General features: G+C 51.3%; 1 protein-coding gene across 1 annotated transcript in view; it reads right to left on the reverse strand.

Annotated features, from left to right (window-relative positions):
- Positions 1-477: 477 nt before the first annotated feature.
- The window catches only part of ARHGAP1 (Rho GTPase activating protein 1), an 18,417-nt gene continuing 1,454 nt past the window's right edge, over positions 478-17,440 (reverse strand). The window contains exons 2-13 of the mRNA XM_011356930.2: positions 14,649-14,804; positions 14,332-14,427; positions 8,646-8,733; positions 5,035-5,166; positions 4,538-4,624; positions 4,238-4,336; positions 3,752-3,859; positions 3,596-3,672; positions 3,284-3,361; positions 2,679-2,804; positions 2,390-2,493; positions 478-2,236 (exon numbers count right to left, since the gene is read on the reverse strand). Coding sequence (XP_011355232.2) covers positions 2,057-2,236; positions 2,390-2,493; positions 2,679-2,804; positions 3,284-3,361; positions 3,596-3,672; positions 3,752-3,859; positions 4,238-4,336; positions 4,538-4,624; positions 5,035-5,166; positions 8,646-8,733; positions 14,332-14,427; positions 14,649-14,781 — 1,308 coding nt within the window. The 5' untranslated portion in view covers positions 14,782-14,804 and the 3' untranslated portion in view covers positions 478-2,056. The remainder of the gene's footprint in view (positions 2,237-2,389; positions 2,494-2,678; positions 2,805-3,283; positions 3,362-3,595; positions 3,673-3,751; positions 3,860-4,237; positions 4,337-4,537; positions 4,625-5,034; positions 5,167-8,645; positions 8,734-14,331; positions 14,428-14,648; positions 14,805-17,440) is intronic.

A 17,440-nucleotide genomic window follows, 5' to 3' on the forward strand; every position in this document is an offset into this window, starting at 1 on the left:
CACACAGGTTGGGGCTATCACTTCATTCATCTGTGAAATGGTCATTCTAATTACTACTGGACACTCAACCCCATGTTATGTCCTGTATACATTATTTCTGATCTGAAGAAAGTCTCAGACACGGGGCCAATTATATGACTATCATCAGCTGGCGGTGAGTGATGGAACTAGGATTCAAACCCTGTCAAACTCTAAAACCCATTCTGTTGTCCACCACAGCCCACTCCATTTTGAAGACAGAAAAGGCCCTGGTCATAGGATACAGCATATGGTTGTCGATTGGAATGCTGCAGGTGCCAAAAATGGAAGATGACTGTTCGCACTTCTAAGCCTGCAAGATGGTCAGAAAGCTGGCCTCTTACCCACTCACAAGTGAACAAGATGAGGAAGGGGGTCAGATGGACTGGGGAGGGACTTCCTGAGGCCCCGTCTGCCAGTTCTAAACCTCCATGCCCACTTCCTTAACAGCCAGATGGGCAGTTTTCATCTCCATTTTTATTGAAATATAAAAAGTGCAAAGGTGAAATACATGATTGGTGCCAAGGAAGTCATTAAGTGTGAATGTGAACACTTGATTCACAGTATGAGCCCTTCCCCCACCCCTTCCCCTGCCAGGTACAGACCAGTGGGGCAGGAACAGGGGAAAGACCAAATAGATCCACAGGCTCCCAGCCAAGGGGGCTGCGAACAACATCTGATACATGGAGGAAAGCAGAGGCCCGAGCCCAGGCTAGAGACACAGGGACTGACAGAACCAGCAACCATGCCAGTCCCTGAGGGTCCTGACATGCCAGCGCCCTGGGGAGAGAGGCCAGGGAGGTCAGGGCCCAGGCCCTGCCCAGCTCCCCAATGGAGCTGGGCTGGGGAGGACCCCTATAGTATAGGCATTGGTCAAGGGGGCAGGGCCACTGCAGGTACTTCCCTGCTGCCAGGGGACAAGGCTACAAGAAGGTGGGTGGGTGGAGGAAGAATTTCCCAGCGTTCAGCAGGAAGAAGTGTAATTCTAAAAGACAAAGCTAGAATAAGGGATTAGCCATCATCATTGGGGTCTAGGTTTTCTAAAAGACAGGGCCCTAAGGCCCCACGCTCCCTGGGGGAGGTTGCCAGAACTCACCTGAAGGTCGCCAATCTAATTAGCAAAATCTCTGCCCAGCCCCTCCAGGAGTCCCCAGCTGGAGAAAGGAGCCATCGCAGATTCTGAGGCACTGTGTCCCCTCTGGTCAGAGCAGGGACCAGTGTGACTCCACAACAGACACGTCCCCAAGAACCTTAGGCCTAGGATCTGTCCTTAGGCAAGGCATAGAGGCTGAGACTGCTTGTCATTGGTCCGACCAGACACTAGGGTCTCTCAGGGGAGGGAGTGGAGTGTTTACTTTGAATGGATGCTGGGACTCAGCATGTCATCCAAGCTGCCAGTCCTGGCAGAACCAGGTTAGAACATCCTGGGGAGCACTACCACTTGGGAAAGGCTGACCAGGATGTGTGGAGGAGAAGGAGGCAGAAACAGGAAGCAGACTCTGGCCTGTCATTCCTTAGCTGTGGAAATACCCAAGGCTGAGCCGGTAGAGGCGAGGGCAGGAGCAGAGTGCCTCTACTCAGGCCCTCACCCAGATCGGGAGGAGCCTCAGCAGGGCCCGCCTAAGCCAGCTCAGCCTTTCATCTCCCAGCAATAGGAGGAGGTGGACCGGCCCCTGCTGCCAGCCCAGCCGGCAGTGATTTTGGCACCTGCAATTGCCAGAGAGAGGCAGGAGAAAGCAGGAAAGGGATTGCAAGAGCCAAGGCCAGCTCTGCATAGTCCCACAGGAACCAGGGATTCAGGAGGCAGTGAGAAGTATAAGGCGAAGAAAAAAGTCTCATGGTAACTGTGAGGCCTCCAGGGCCAGTGAGGTGGGCTGGAGAGAAGGGGAGGAGGAGTTGCCCAGTTGGCTGGCTCCAGCTTCTATCTCCTGGTGTCACAGGAGCCCTGGCCTCCTGTAAGGCTGATGCCAGGAGTTAGTGTCCAAACTGGAGCTATCAGAGAAGGGGGCTGGTGGGGCAGGGGCTGGGCTCAGAGCCCCTAGGAGTCAGGGCTAGGGAACAGCTCCGCTTGATGATCCAGGAGGAACTTGGTGAAGGTATTGATGGGATTAATGGCCTTCAGAGTGATGGCAGCATCCTTGGCCCACAGCAGGTTAGGGCCGAAGACAACAGCCAGGTTAGTGTTGGTCATCTTATTCTGGTCACTGTTGGCAGAAACCTGTGAAGGGAAACCAGAGGGCTGCAGCAGGCTGCCACAAACCCTGCCCCCACACCCGGCAATCAGCTGCCCTGGAGCAACACGGGTGGCAGCTTCTCCTCTCCCCTCCCCCCTCCTCCAGGTGAGCAGCAGAGGCTAAGGCTGAAGTCTCACCTGCACCAGGAAGGCAGTGAGGAAACGAAGCACCTGGTAGTTCTCCTCAGGCAGCGTCCGAAGGACCTGCAGCGTCACCTCCACTCTCTGGCTCTCATCAATGTCTGTGAGGAATGGGGGCCCAGGTTACAGGGGCCCAGGGCTGGGCTGGTTCAGGAAGCCCTAACGTGAGGCTAGAGGGGAGATCCCAACTAGACCTTCTTTAGAGGACAGGCCAAACCCTCCTGCTCCAAGTCCAGCCTAGATCCAGCAAAAGCACAGAGCTGCGAAGGGCAGAGAGGGCACTCACTGAGGAAGCCCACGACGTGGGGGTAGAGGTCAAAGGTGAGCAGGGGCTCAGGAAGCTCCCGGAGGAAGGTCTTGAGGATGACTGCTGGCAGATGCAAGTCGTACTGGTTGAAGTCTACGGGCAGCCCTGGAGGTGGGGTGGGAGAGGGTAGAGAGAAGCTGGGCCCAGTCTAGAAGTCAGCCTGGAACCCATCTCAAGGCCAAGTAAGCCTCACAGTCTGACTTCCCCTCAGTCATAAGCCTCCTCCCAGAGAGCTGCCTCTTGCACCCGCCTTCCCCTCTTCCTCTACGACAAGGGGACGCAGATTCAGGCAATCTGGGTGGAGTGGGGTCCTGCGAGCATATACTCCAGTTATTCCTTGTCTCTGAATGAACCTGAACCTAGGACCCGGGAGACTGACCGATGAGACAGCAGGCCAGGCGGGAGTGGGACCCATGTAATTATACCAAATGTCACAGAAACCTCTGACAGGAACAGAATCCGGGACCCTTGTTTAGAGGGAAGCCGAAGGCAGAGAAGTTCCCTAACAGTCACACACATGTCCCCAACCCCACCCTCATCCACACACACGCCCTGTGGGCCTGGGCACAGCCCAGGCTGCTCACCCATGTTGTACTTCTGTTGCACTTCCCGTACAACCTGCGTGTTGGCCGACCTCCGGAAAATCCCCTCGGTGCTCAGAGCTGGGAAACAGTGGGGCCTGGTGAGTCTCAGAGCTCTGGGGAAATGTGTAGACTCCCCCCACCCACTCTCTGTCTTGGAGTCCCAGTGAGGGTCAGTGCAGGTGCTGGTACATGTGGAACCTCTCTCAGCTCTGCCTGGCAGCAGCTTCCCGAGGGGAGCTGGGAGACCCCGCTGAGGAGGGGGAGGAGGGGCGGGTGCTGGAGGCACTGTGGCAGGGGGGCCCTGGCACTCACCTTGGGCCTGCAGATAGGCAACAGTCTCCCGGAGCACCAGTGGGATGGGCTCCTGCTCTGGGCTCTTCTCCTGGAGGCTGCAGGAATGAGGGCAGTGAGCAGGGTCTGCAGCCCTTCCCAGCCCCCAGGCACCAGGCCTGCCCACTGCATACTTACTGCTGCAAGGAGACCCCAAACTGCTGGTTGGGCAGGGGGGGCCGTGGTGGCATGGGCTTGGGGGCTGTTGCAGGGCTCTTCTGTGTGGATTTCAGGAAGTCATCATACCTGGGGGAGCAGATGAGAAGGTCAGGCCCTCTGCCTGGCTCTGTACTCTCTATGGCAACCCTTGTTTGTCAGGCACTTACTGTGCTATTTTACATGGATTACTTCATTCGGTCATCATAACAACTCTGCTTTACACATAAGAAAGTGAAGGCTTTAAAGAGATTCAGTCACATAGCTTTTAAGTGACAGAAATACAATTTGAACTCACTCTCTCTGACCCCATTTGCTGTCTCTTAATCTTTACACTTGCTTCCTGTTTATCCTGAGGTTCTCAAGGCTTTCCTCTCCCCTTGTCCGGCACCTCTTACTCCCCCAAACACGATACACGTGTCCACAGATGCCATCCAGTGGACACACACAGCCCTGTCCCAGTCTCACTTGAGCACTTGGCGAGGGATCCCCAGCTGCTCCAGCTTCACATGCTCGCTCAGCTCGCTCAGGTAATTCACATAGAAGATCTTCTGCCCAAACTTGAAGCTGCCAACAGGGAAGAGGGCATGGGTCAGGGAGCACACCTGCTTCAGCAAGCCTCCACTGTCCCCTCGGCAGCACCCCCGGATCAGACAGAGGCCTAGCCCCAACTGCTCTGTCCCTAGGATGCTTGGCCATCTCAGGTATCTGCTTCAGAGTTCTAGGTGAAGCATGGGGAGACCACCACCCCGCCCTTGGCCTGCTCACCTAATGATGGGCTTAAAGAGGATGAGCAGGGTCTTGATGAACATGGTGGGGTGCACGATGTACAGGGCTTTGATGTTCTTCTTGTACCTGTGGAGGCAGAATGGGAACTCAGGAGTGGGCGTGGCAGGCAAGGCACAGAGCTGGCTCCTTAACATACATTTTCTCATGTGACTACTGGTGGCAGCCTGCACAGTAAGTGCCACTGTTGCTCCATCTTATAGATTAGGAAATGGAGGCTCAGAGAGGTTAAGGGAGATGAAAGGTCCCAGAGCGAGTAAGCAGAGAAACTGGGATTTAAGCCCAGGCTCTTCCGACTTCAGATTCCTTACATTTACCCAGGTAGGGGCACCTGCCTCCTCAAACCATGGAATAAGCTCCTGCCCAAGCAGAGGGCAGCCCAGAACCCAGCAGAGCTGCTGGCTCCAGAGCCACCTGCCCCCAGGCCACGGGGCCTCCAAGACCCCGCCCCTGGAGACCGGGCACAGGCCCCAACCCACTTGCGGTCAAACTCCCGGTAGGCATCCCGAAGCCAGCTGAGGGAGGGCTTGTTGTCACTGGTCAAGCCGTGGTGCAGGTAGAGCAGCGTGTAGTCACTTTCCACATACTGGTCCAGGGTGTGCTTCAGGTACCTTCGAGAGAAAAGACCTGCTCAGGCCTGCCCTGTACACAAGTGGGGCCCCAGTAAGACAGAACCTGGCACCCCAGGAATCTCCTGCTTATATCAGACCCCCTCCCCATGAACCCCTGCCCTGCACTGTCTATCTTGGCTGTGTAACCAGTTGCCATGTTGTGGAGGGGCTGAAGCTGGGCTGGGCAGAGGAATAATAACAACAGCTCTCAGTTTTGAGCGCTGACTAGAAGTCAGGAGACCAGAACTCTAATTGAAACCCTCTCACATTCCTGCAGTGAAAATGGGAATAACATTTCCCTCACAGGATGGCCCTGAGTCAACAATAATGATGATAGTCACCATTGATCAATATTACGCTTTTAGTGTGTGCCAAGCACATTGCATATATTATGTCATGCCTTCTTCATAACAACTGAGGCTGATATTATCCCCTTCTTACAAGTGAGGACAGTGAGGCTCAGAGAGCTCAAGTGCTTATTCAAGGTCACACAGCTTGTAGTGGAGCCTGGAGGTGAACTGTCTAACTCCAAAGCCCATGTTCTTGACCACAGCACAACTCTGCCTTTTAAACGCGAATTCCCAGCACAGGTTATAAAGCACTGTGCTTATGAGAGGGGATTGGGTGGCCAGAGGGACCCCTCCCCTGCTGTAGTCTCTGGGCTTTTTGTGGACCAAAGACCCGCATCTCAGGTTCCCTATGCTCACAACACGATACCCGCCAACTCCAAAGAAGCACACGTGCACGCACACACACACAGTGTTGAGCCCACCTGAGGTGGAGATGTATGAAGAGATTGAACAAGAACTCCAGAAAAGGAGAGGAGTCCAGTGGAATGCCCTTTTTCTGGTCGGCCAAGCCCAGGCCTCGGCAGGGTCACCTCTGCAGGCTGGGAGGCAGGAATGCAGGAATGCTAAGGGTTTCCAAAGGAGGTAGGAAAGGAGGCAAGAAGCCTGGGGAAGTGCCCAAGGATTTGACTAAGTGCCCAGATGCCACCTGACCTAACCTAGAGAGAGTAACTTAACCAATGGGCCGTGGGTGCCGGGCTAGGCCGGCACAAGCAGCATGTGAGGTGTCTAGGGCTGGATTAGTATTGTGATGCCAATCATTACTACACAGCAACTCACACATCGAGTGCTTTGCAGTTTGCAAAGATCTAGTACATAAAAAGATGGCATTTTTTTCAATTATAAAATAGCAATACTTGTGAAAATATATTTATCCTTTGATGGATGTTATGACCTTCAAGGGGGGCAATAAAGTGATGTCCATTAGAAGCTACAAGATGTTCCTATTCTTTGACCCTGTAAATATGTACAGGGATTTATCCTAAGGAAATAATCAGAGATGAACAGGAACATTTTTGTAGAAGGCTGTTAACTGAAGCTTGTTTTATAATGGAGAAAAAAAAACTAAGCGGCAAGCTAACAATCCAATAACAGAATTGGTTAAATCACAGGACATCCATAAATAGAATAACCTCACAGGATGCTTCTATAGACAGAACCAATCTGTAAAGTTAGATGTCAGAACAGTGGTTACCCTTTGGAGTAGAGACTGGAAAAGCAAAGGGAGGTTTGTGGGTGCGGCAGGCATGCGTGGGTTCAGTTTTTGCAAATTCATCAGGTAGTGTACATAGTTTGTTCATTTTATACATATCTGTCAATAAAAGTTTTTAAAAGATGTCTTTGAAAAATAATGCTCAAGAGATAAAAATGTTATGTAAGATACAAAACTGACTGTACAGTTCTGAATGTTACAGAAAAAAGCAAGAAGCAAATACACTAAAATACTAACAGTGGTTTTCTCTCTGGGTGATGGGTTTATGGGAGACGTTTTTATATATAATTTTCTATATTTTTTCTTTATAGCTACCCACCTTTTAAAAAATTCTTGAAATTTGTAACACTTTACAAAAGTATACAATGGCATTTCATGTATATATGTTATCTAACGCCCCCAACAACCATGTGAAGTGGGCACAATTCTCTTTTTCATAGGGCTCAAAAGAGACTTGCCCCTAAGTACAAAGCTAGTAAGAGGCAGAGCTGAAGTTCAATGGGTCTTCTGAATCCAAGCTTCAGGCACTTTGTTTCAACCCCCAGATCTGGGTGGACAGCTGGGAAAGCCAAGTTGGAGATGATCTACTGAGAACAAGAGGACAGGACTGATCTATCATGGAGGCACCTCCCTGTTCCCAGCGGGATTGTGACCAGGTCAGGTGGGGGTGGAGAGATCCGTTTGGGAAGGGATGGAGAACAGGACGGATGGCAGAGGGCTTCCTGAAGCCAGAAGAAGCCCCAGAGTGGGGGCCACCTTGCTCATCAGGCTCTCTCCTGAAAACTGGATGCTTTCCCGAACCCATCCTCCGACTTCCTCCTACTTGGACTATTATCGGGCCAGGAGTCTGTCACCTGCCTTGTCAGATGTGATAAAACCAAAGGAGAGGGCTTGTGACTCAGCCACCCCCGGGCTCAGCTCCTTGGCCTGTTCCTGGCTGAGCCACGTGGTGGGCCTGGATAACGCTCTGCCTGCCTGTCTGAGGAGTGGTAGGGAGGAGGGTCAGGAGGCCAGAGAGAAAAAAGTCACAGGCTGGAGGACTGGGGCCTGGCCCTGGCTCCCTAGGGCCATAGAGACACAGCACTCAGCCCTTTCTCCTTCTACTGCTGTAGCCCTGGCCTGTCCCCGACCCCTCACCACGTCCTAAACACACAGAACCATTCAGGATCCCCGAGAGCCGGCATGGGCGGTGCAGACATTTTGAATTTCAGGGAGTGCTTTAAACGGGTCAGAAAAGAAGGATGGTAACTACACACACTGAGGCGCATCAGAGGGCGTCAGCTTCGGCTCTGTCTCCGCAGAGGTCCCACACATGCTGTGGGCCCTGTGCTGGCTCTGGCGGCTCGGTAATGAATGTTGACTAGAAAAGGGTTTGTCAAATTCCCACTTTCAATCAGCCTCCAGACTTGCATCAGATTTCTAGATTATCCAGAGCTACTATATATATTTGGCTAACAATCTAGATACAGAAGTCATTGGTGCAAAATTTGGCACAAAATAACATATAAACATATTCATATAAACGATGAACTGCAACCACATCTGACACCGTATCATTATAATAACCAGCCCTCACATTTGGACAGTATTTTAGCCTGCAAAGCATTTTCATGTGCAGTATCTCACTTCTGCAAGGAAGTAGGGCTCTATGATTACCCCTAGGAAAAGTGAAGAAAAAGAGGCTTAAAGAGATGGAGACACTTGCCTAGGTCACACAATTTCCAGGATTAGAAACCAGGTGTGACTCCTAACCTAGGACTGACCCCTCCAAATGTAAAACAGCTCCCTCAGGAAAAGAGGGAAGGCATTGAGGGAGGTGGCGTGGCACCCCCACACAGGGAGAGACAGTGAGAAAAACAGTATCAGGCCAAAGTGGGGATCTGAGCACAGGTCCCACCACCTTCCCCATGAGTACTCACGCCAGGAGCTTGCTGTGGTCCAGTTGGTGGCTCGGGGGCATCCGGCAGGCACTAAACACAATGATCTTTCGCCCATACTTGTCATCTCCTAGGTACGGAGAAAGATGGAGCATGGCGGGTTAAAGATGAACCAAGAGAAGTAGAGGTACCAGGCCTGGAGATCCATACCATTTACTATAGAGGCCAGAGTGGCCCTTGCAGATATACCTCAGGGGAGCTGCCTGCACTCAAAGGTGTGTCGCTGAAGAAAGAGGGACAGGTTGCTCTCAGGGCTGCTGAGCTGGAGTGTGAAGAAATAACATGACTTTAAAAAATAAAAAGTCACACCTGGCGGAACAACCCAAATGTCTATCAATGGATGAATGGGTAAAGAAAAGGTAGTATATCTATGCAATGGCATATTCTTTTCCATCTATAAAAAGGAATGAGTACTGACACGTGCTACCTTGTGAATGAACCTTGAAAACATCATGCTGAGTGAAAGAAGCCAGTTACAAAGGGCTACATTGTATGAATCCATTTACACGAGCTATCTAGAATAGGCAAATCCAGACACCGAAAGCAATTTAATGATTGCCAGGGCCAGTGGGGCGGGCAAGAACAGACTGACTGCTAATGCGTACAGGTTTTGCATGGGTATGGATGAAATTCTGGAATTACAAAGAGATATACAACATTATGGATGTGCTAAATACCACTGAATTGTACACTTAAAAATGGTTAATTTCAATTAAGAAAAAAAAAATCACACCCTCCAAAGCAATTGTCTTGTCAGTCATCTCAAAAGTCCTTGCTTATTCCAGAAGCAGCCCCTCTGAGCAGCGTGGCTTTGGGAAGCTACCTTCTCAGCAAGTCTGAGGCCACGGAGGAAATCAGCCTGATTACATAATAGTCATGTCTCATTCCTGACCACTGACAACACTTTCTGATTTTATTAGAATTATTGACCACACTTGGCTCTAACTTCTGGGACATTTTTAAAAATCATAGCCTTCTTCACTAAGGAAATTATAAAGAACATGAAGTTGAGAGAAGGGAAAATGCTCATTTGGATGGAATTTCTCAGGGATGTTTGTCCAAAAGTAGTCACGATCTGATGGTCTGACCACCTGACTTTGTCATGAAGCCGGGAAGCGCCTGAGACATATGCTATTTTCCCCCAAAATGAGATGTTCTTCTAGGGTCAGCATGGATCAGGGACCCCAAGCAAAGCTCAATGGGGCTAAGACCTGGTCCCTACCTCCCTATGTCCCAGGGCCCTCCCCTTTATCTCTACGGTCATGCCTCTCCAGAGACACCAAACCACACTTAATTCCGATTACTTCAGAGGTGAATAAGAAGACTATGTACCCAACCCATAAAATGCAGTGAGTCTGTCCTCCGTCTACCTCTGAGGACTAAGGATCCCCCACGCCTTGCTGAGTGTTTCCCCCATATTTAAATAGCTATGACCTGATGATCCTTCTCAGTCAGTGATTCACCCAGTGCTTTTACAAAGTGGTTGCTTTTCCAAAGGCTCTGACTCTTTTCTCTAGGACTGGGGCCAGACTCAACAGAGAGGCTGAAGGAGGCTTCTGGAACGTGGACAATGTGGCCCTAGTCTCCTGCTGGCTGTGTTCCTTCGAATGGCTCACAGGATTCTCCAGGAGTGGCCCCCACCTCCCTCCAGGCTCACACCATGCACAATTCCAACACAGAAGTGCTTGCAGACTGTCCACATCAGGCTGCTTTGATCTTTTGCTGTTTCTCATGCCAGACAGACCTTTCTCTAGACAACTTTGCTCCCTCCTCTAAGCTAACATCTTTGAATCCTTAAGACTCACCCTAGGCATAATCTCCTTCCAGAAGCCTGTGTCTTCTCCTCCTTCCCCCAGACAAGTTAGCCGTCCCTTTTCATGGCTCCGAGCATGAATCATCATCCATCTGTCATGACATTTTGACTCTCCCGTATAATTGTTTATGTGCCTGTTTTCTCTATTGGCTTGTGAGCAGCTCAAAGACAAGGACTCATCCGTCTTTGCATCTCTCATGCTAGTCCAGAGCCCAGCACATGGCAGATATTCAATAATAACTGATAGTCTGCAGAGTCATCAGTCAGCATTACATGGTATGCACAGTTCTATTTCTGAGTTTGCTCACAATATCTAGGTCATAAGACTGCTTTAGACAGTGAGTTTCCCAAAGCCTGGGGCAGAATTTTTCCAGACTTACAAGCAAAGAACTGTCTGCAAGTCTGTCTGAGGGGAAGAAGATGCAGCTTCATCCAGCACAGCAGGGCAGCAGGTCCATTTTGAAGAAGTGGGAGCCACCTGCTCTCTTTCATACCCTAGCCTAGATCCTGGTGGGTTGAGTTCCTCCCAGGCCAGCTTTGGGTGGCTCTGGGGCCTGTTCTGATTCACTTCCCATGGGCTCTGACAGGAGGAGGAAGAGTAGACGGGCAGGGGGTCGGGGCCAAGGGGTAGACTGGCCAGCCCAGCCTTGTGTACAATCTAGAGGATCAGAAACCCCTGGGCCTCCTACCATGAGCCCGTGAGGGGAGGGACATCATCTGCCCACTCCCTTCTAAGCAGAGGAAATATCCAGGATGTGAGGGTGTAGGGGGAAATGCCAGAAGTAGTATGGGGTATTCCATAAGATTCTTTCTGTGTCTGCCCCCCAACGCAAGCCTCACTGGCTGGCAGATTTGAGGACTTAGGCAGGGCAGAAAGCCTGAGCTTACATAGCTTTGGAATTTAAAGAACTAGTAACTAGTTAAATGTGCAATTGGAGTGGAGGTCCAGAGCCTGTGCTCCATCTCTCAGCTGGCCCTAGCACCATGTAAAGAGAAACTTTGGGTTCTTAGCTAGGGCTCTACCAACGGGCATCCACCAAAGCCATGATGTTATATGAAAATATTATAAGCACATACACATGTTTTTTAGGGGCCCATACCTTTCACATTCTAAAAGAGGTCTCTGACAAGTTTTAAGAACCACTTCCTTGAAGGAAAGAATGCGTATTTTTCCTCACTGAATCCTCAGTGCTGACTACAAGGCTCATTCCAGAGTAGGTGTTCTATAAATGCATGTTAAATGAATCGGGATGGGGATGGGGATGGGGAGCAGTAGGGAGGGGATAAATGGCAAGACCCCCGGACAGGTGAGGAATGACATATTGGTAACTTTAGGGTCTAGCCACTGCCCCCCTCCCTGGGGTGGAGTCCCAGTGCCCAAGTCCTTGAGTGACCCAGGCATTTGCCAGCAGGCAGGGCAACTGGTGCTACAAGAACACAAGTAAAAAGACCCAGAACTCCCCTCCTGATCTCAGAAGAGCACAGACTTCTGTCCTGGAGACTGATGGGACAGAAGGAGCTGGCAGCACTGCTGTCCCCAGAGCACCGGGGGAAAGGGCTCAGTGAGGAGGAGGCACACTGTTGGTGGAAAGTACCAGGAAAAGACCAGCCGCCTGAAATTGAAGCCTCTGCATTCCCCAGATACCGATCAGGAACTCTCCCAGGGTGGCCTGGGTGTTAATCTGCGACAGCACAGCTCCTCTAGCAGGCATTCTGGGAACTGCCAGGCCAGCAGCCCCGCCCACAACCCGCAGAGCAGTCCAAGGAGATGGGAAGTGGGGGCTGAGTGCTGGAGCCAACTCACACATTCGTTAAATTGTTAAATTGTCAGGAATATTGGAAGCCAGTTGAAATCATGTTAGTAGCTTGAAATCTGCCATGGTAGAAATTGCAAATGCTACAAATAATAGCCTTTGTTTTCCCTTTTATGAGCGTCATGTTTACCAGCACATCACTGGGAAGAACCCACTTGGACTGAGTCAAATGTGACAGTGAAGCATGACAGCCACTGCTAGCAAGGAAAACGGAGGCCGCAGAGGGGTTGAGGACATAACCCATCCTCCATTCCAACACAGGCTTTCTCTGGTTTCTAATGTCAAGGAACTAACCTTCAGGACATCACCATGGTCTCATCAAACAAGTCTCACTCTGGCGGTGCCAATCCAAGCTTCTCTCAGTCGTCAGAGAGGCACACACATGGGGACAACCCCACCAGAGGGACCCTGAGCCTGCAGCACTCAGCTCAGGCTTGAGAAGCCAGCATGCAGGCCAGGCCATTCCTCAGAGCCAGCCAACCCTGCCCACTCCTTGGGATAAGGCCCCTCCCTCCCTGAAGCTCTTTTCCCTTTGGCTCTGGAAGTATTCCCACACAGCCCCCACCCTGCCAAACATCTCAAAGTTCTTTGCTGTTTCTGGCTCCCAGGCACAGCCCACAGTTCCCTAGAGTGGGGCTGCAATTAAGCTGGCCCCACCTGGCCTCCACCTGTTCCACAGCCCAGAGGCCACAGCCCAGAAAGGCTAAGCAGAGAGAGCCGGGAACACACCTACCTGGCTGGGCCCCCTCAGGCTCATCGCACCCTGGAGAAACAGAAACATGTTGCAGCTCTGCTTGCAGGGAGACAAAGAGTCCCGTATGGGAAGTGGGGGAGCCTGTCCTGCTTTGCCTTGTGACTTGGCCATGTAGGCCAAGAGAATGTCAGGATAGAGATTCCTTCACATCAGATACTCTCCACGCCCCAATCAGGTCCATCTCTGGTAGTGAGGAAAGTTCTGAAACTTCAGGTGACTCTCCTGTGCCCAGGTCAGGACCAGATCGGGAAAGAACACTCAGCCTTGCTTCTATAGGGGCGAGAGAGGCCACAGCCAAGGCCCCCACCCCAGACCAGAGCAGGCTCCAGAAACACAGAGGTCATGGAAACACTTTTGACGTTAGCGATTACCCTCTGAGCCCAGCATTCAGGAGAGATGGAACTCCTGCTGCTTCCTTATGGCCACATGCCCGCAGGGACCAGGTGTTCGCAGGCTCCCCCTGCCCACTCCAATGCCTCAGAGCAGGCCCTAGCTTACAGCTGCTGGGCCTAACTAGTCAGGATAGATAACCATTAGGGAAAAGACAAAGGATCTTGCAATTCATTTCCTCTTTTAGAAGTAGGGCCCTAAGGGCAGAAACCAGGTCATCAACATCCCGGCTACCCACCCGGCTCCTCCAGTCTTCTGGATCCTGTATGATAAACGGGAAGGTAGGAGCACACTGAGGCTGAGACCCCAGAGGTGCTGCTCCTCACCCATTCTCAGCAGGGGAGCACAACTGCAGGGAACCTAATGCTCCAGGAGTCACATGGCCCCTATCTTCCAGACTTCCTTGGAGGTAGGGTTTCCCAGGAGGGGCTGGCACCTCCCTGCTCTCTAGTAAGCTGAATGGAGGGCAAAGGGAAGGGAGGTGAATGATCACTTATGTTCTGGCTCTGGGCTAGGCCCAAACACACCTTCACTACTGTAACCTTCTCAGCAACCCTGTCAGGAAGAAATGAATTCAGGGAGCAGAGTGGCAAGTCAAACCCAGGGCTTTCTGACTTTAAAGCCACTAGGCCACAATGACTCCCACATGCCATCTGCCAATGGAGACAGTGGGGTCACAGGTCAGGATGTGGTTGCAAATGAAGAAAACAAGTGCCATCACAATCAAGTCTGAGTTTAAAGAATAGTGCATGTGCTCAGAAGCCCCAAGGTCAGAGGTCAGACCACAGAGTGGGCACAGCTCCTCCCCTATCCCCTTCCCCTATGGCACAAGGAGCTGGCTCCCTTAAGCCAGGAGTGCAGACTATGAGGGAAAAGGTGCAGTAGTGGTGTCCTCACCTGCCACCTCCACAATCTGGTGCCGGGCAATGTCGTAGTAAGGGTCATCCCACTTCAGGTGTGTGACAGGTTCCGGGGAGCTGCTTTTGGAGTCATCTGAGGAACATGGCAAAGTCAGGGGATAATCGGGGGGCTGACACAATGCTCTCCCTGAGACTTGTGCTCTTTGGCTCTCCCCCCATAAGGTTTGTAATTCCGGACCCACCCTGGGGCCAGTCCGCTTGCCCCCATGCTGCCCTTCTGAAGTCTCCCTTCAGCAAGAAGGGGATCTTCCCCTCTAAGATGCCAGCGGCTGCCTGGGATCCAGTGGTGCCCACCTGACTTGGGAAAGTCGGGCATTTCATCCGAGGGCCAGTTCTTCTCATCAATGGACGCTAGCTTCAGCTGGTTCAGAGCCTGGCTGGTGTCATCCACGTTCAGGTCGTCCTGCAGCTCTGAAAGTGGGTCCATGGCCACAGAACCTGAAGAGAAACCTGGGAGAGGACAGGTGACAGGTCAGTAACCCTCTTTTCACCTATAACTGCTACAGCAAGCCTCCTGCGTCCATTCATTCCTCCCCCAAGCTCCGCTGTCCCTATTCCTCAACACTTCTCATTCTGGCCAAGATTTCCACGTAGCTCCTGGTTCTCCTGGATCCACAGTTCTCTGGCATGTTGTCAGAAAAGGCAGCTGGGGTAGAGGATGGCACAGCTCAGTGCCTGCCTTCAGGTCCTCCAGCTGGATAGAGAAGAACTGTGCCAGGCCCTGTTCTGCCCACTGCCCAGCTGGTTGTCACGTGGTCCCAGCTGCAGAGGGTAGAGGTCCACACCCCTCTCCTCAGGTGTAGGACAGCACAGAAGCTGTCCAGGCCCCAGCAGTTATGGCACAGACGTTGCAAGAATATAAGGAGCAGGAGATGATCCAAACCCTATGCCTGAAAAGGTCAGATGTGGCCCTGGCTACTCCATTTCTGACCCCTGGCCTGGAGGAGAGGAAGTGGCCAGAGGCCATAGGATCCCAGGAAACAGGCCATGGCTGAGGGGCCCCGCTGGACTTGCCCCAGGACAGGAACCAGGAGCAGAGGATAAAGTCTGCCTGCCAGTCAAAGCAGATAATCTGAAGGTTCCTGGGGGCTCCCAAACACACTCTAATCTGTGGGGGAGCTCTTGACACTAACTTCAAGGTGGCAGAGGTCAACAGACTGCCCCAAGGATTGGAGGGCACAGATGGGAAATGGAGAAGTTCATGACATCATCAGAGTGCTGAGATACAGGAGGTGAAAAACAGGACAGCAGCTACAGAAGGCAGGGAGGGAGGAGACAAAACTGGGTTTGCCCAGGTCTGGGGCCTGGCCATAGGATGTGGCTGCATGCAGCCTGGAGGCAGCACCTTCTGCCCTCAGCCCTAACCAGAAGCAAATCCCTCTCCCATCACAAGTTCACTATATGGATGAGGGAGGGGAGTGTCAATTCAACCCATCCAGTTCAACCTCAGAGAAAAGGCTGCTCTAAGCCCACTGCATTCCTGGAATCCAAAAAATGACATATATGGTCAGAGAACAAGCAGGGCAGATAAGGAATGCAGACAAGACCCAGGAACGGGTAAGGAGAAGAAAGGAAAATTGCCAGCTGACATCTAGACCCTGAACACCTCTGGACTCTGAGGCGACGTGACAACCTCCTTGCACATGTCACAGCCGAAGACTCTGGATGGTAAACTGGCTCCCTGTGCCTAGCAACAACCATCTTGTTACCAGGACAACCACACTGATTCAGTGGCAAAAGCTGTTACAAGTTCCTGAGCCAAAGCTGAACAGCCAAACAGTCAAGAAATATATGTATATAGTTTTCTTCTTCCTCTCCTCTGGACTTACCTGCTACCTTTATTCACTACCACTGCTTACCATCAAAATATAAATCTCTTCCCACAAACACAGAGAATGACGGCCCTCTCCTATGTGTGAATGCATTTTTCTCACTGAGTGCTGCTGTGCCCCTCACCCCCGCTCCCCCATTCTCCTTCAACCTTCCAACCCGGTCTTGAGGAAACCACCCCATTCATCTACATGCTCCTCCCCGCCGTTCAACCAGGAGGCTTGAGGGCTCTCCCAAAGGGGCCCCTAATAATAGGGACAGAATTCAGCTCAAAGTAACCCTCTCTAAGCCTGAGACTTCTCCTCATCTCTTCTTTCTGTCACCGCCCAGACACCAAGTGCTCCTTCAGCCCTGCCCAGAGCTATCCGAGAGAAGTCTTTCTACACACAGTGGGTGCTTGATGCAGTGAAAAAGGCATAAGATGAGATATATGGAGAACTGGATTATAGTCCTGCCTAAACCAATGAGTTGCAGAGATGCTGAGCAGTCCTTTTCCCATCTGGGCCTAAATTTCCTTATCAATAGAAATGAGGGCTCCTCCCAGAAATATGATTCTCCAATGTTCTAAAATACTCGTGCTGAATTGAACAGGAGTAGAAAGAGCAGCTGGAAGCTTAAGTACATGTGAGGGAAGGAGAGGGACACCCTCTAAAAGGGTGCTGAACTTGAACTCCACCTCTTTTCCAGTAACTCCTCTATTTTGTCAGTTCTTCCAGAACTGACCCCTAACCCCTCCTCCGCTCCATAACCTCTTCTTCCAGAATAACTAATCACAGTTGCTTCTACCTCCCAGGCTGACAGGCCTCTCTCACCACCCTCCAACCCACGGATGTTCCCCACTGTGAGCCTGGAAGCTTAGTTCCCATTCAGTGTAGCGTGAAGGAAGCTAGTGTGGGGAAATTCTAACGTAAAGTAGTGGAAATGTATCCTGGCTAAGACTCCAGTCACCAACAGGCCTGCTCCATTTATGCAAAATAATCCTTACTCCGAGATTAATTTTTCCCTTCTCAGTAGGTACCTATACAAAAATCTTTGAGACTCATTTTAGACTCATTTATAGAGAGGTTTTAACCTTTGGGAAGTCTGGACCTCTGAAATTCTGACGAAATTTGAGGTCCTTTTCCCTAAGAAAAATCAGCATGCAACCTTGCATGGAATTTTAAGGGGTTCACTGGCCCTCTGAGAATCCCTGTTTAAGAACCCCTGACCTATTCAGAATTACATCTGACACATGTAGATGCTCAACCATATGCTGA

Source organism: Pteropus vampyrus, unplaced genomic scaffold (genome assembly GCF_000151845.1).
Source record: "Pteropus vampyrus isolate Shadow unplaced genomic scaffold, Pvam_2.0 Scaffold31, whole genome shotgun sequence".
Lineage (NCBI taxonomy): Eukaryota > Metazoa > Chordata > Mammalia > Chiroptera > Pteropodidae > Pteropus > Pteropus vampyrus.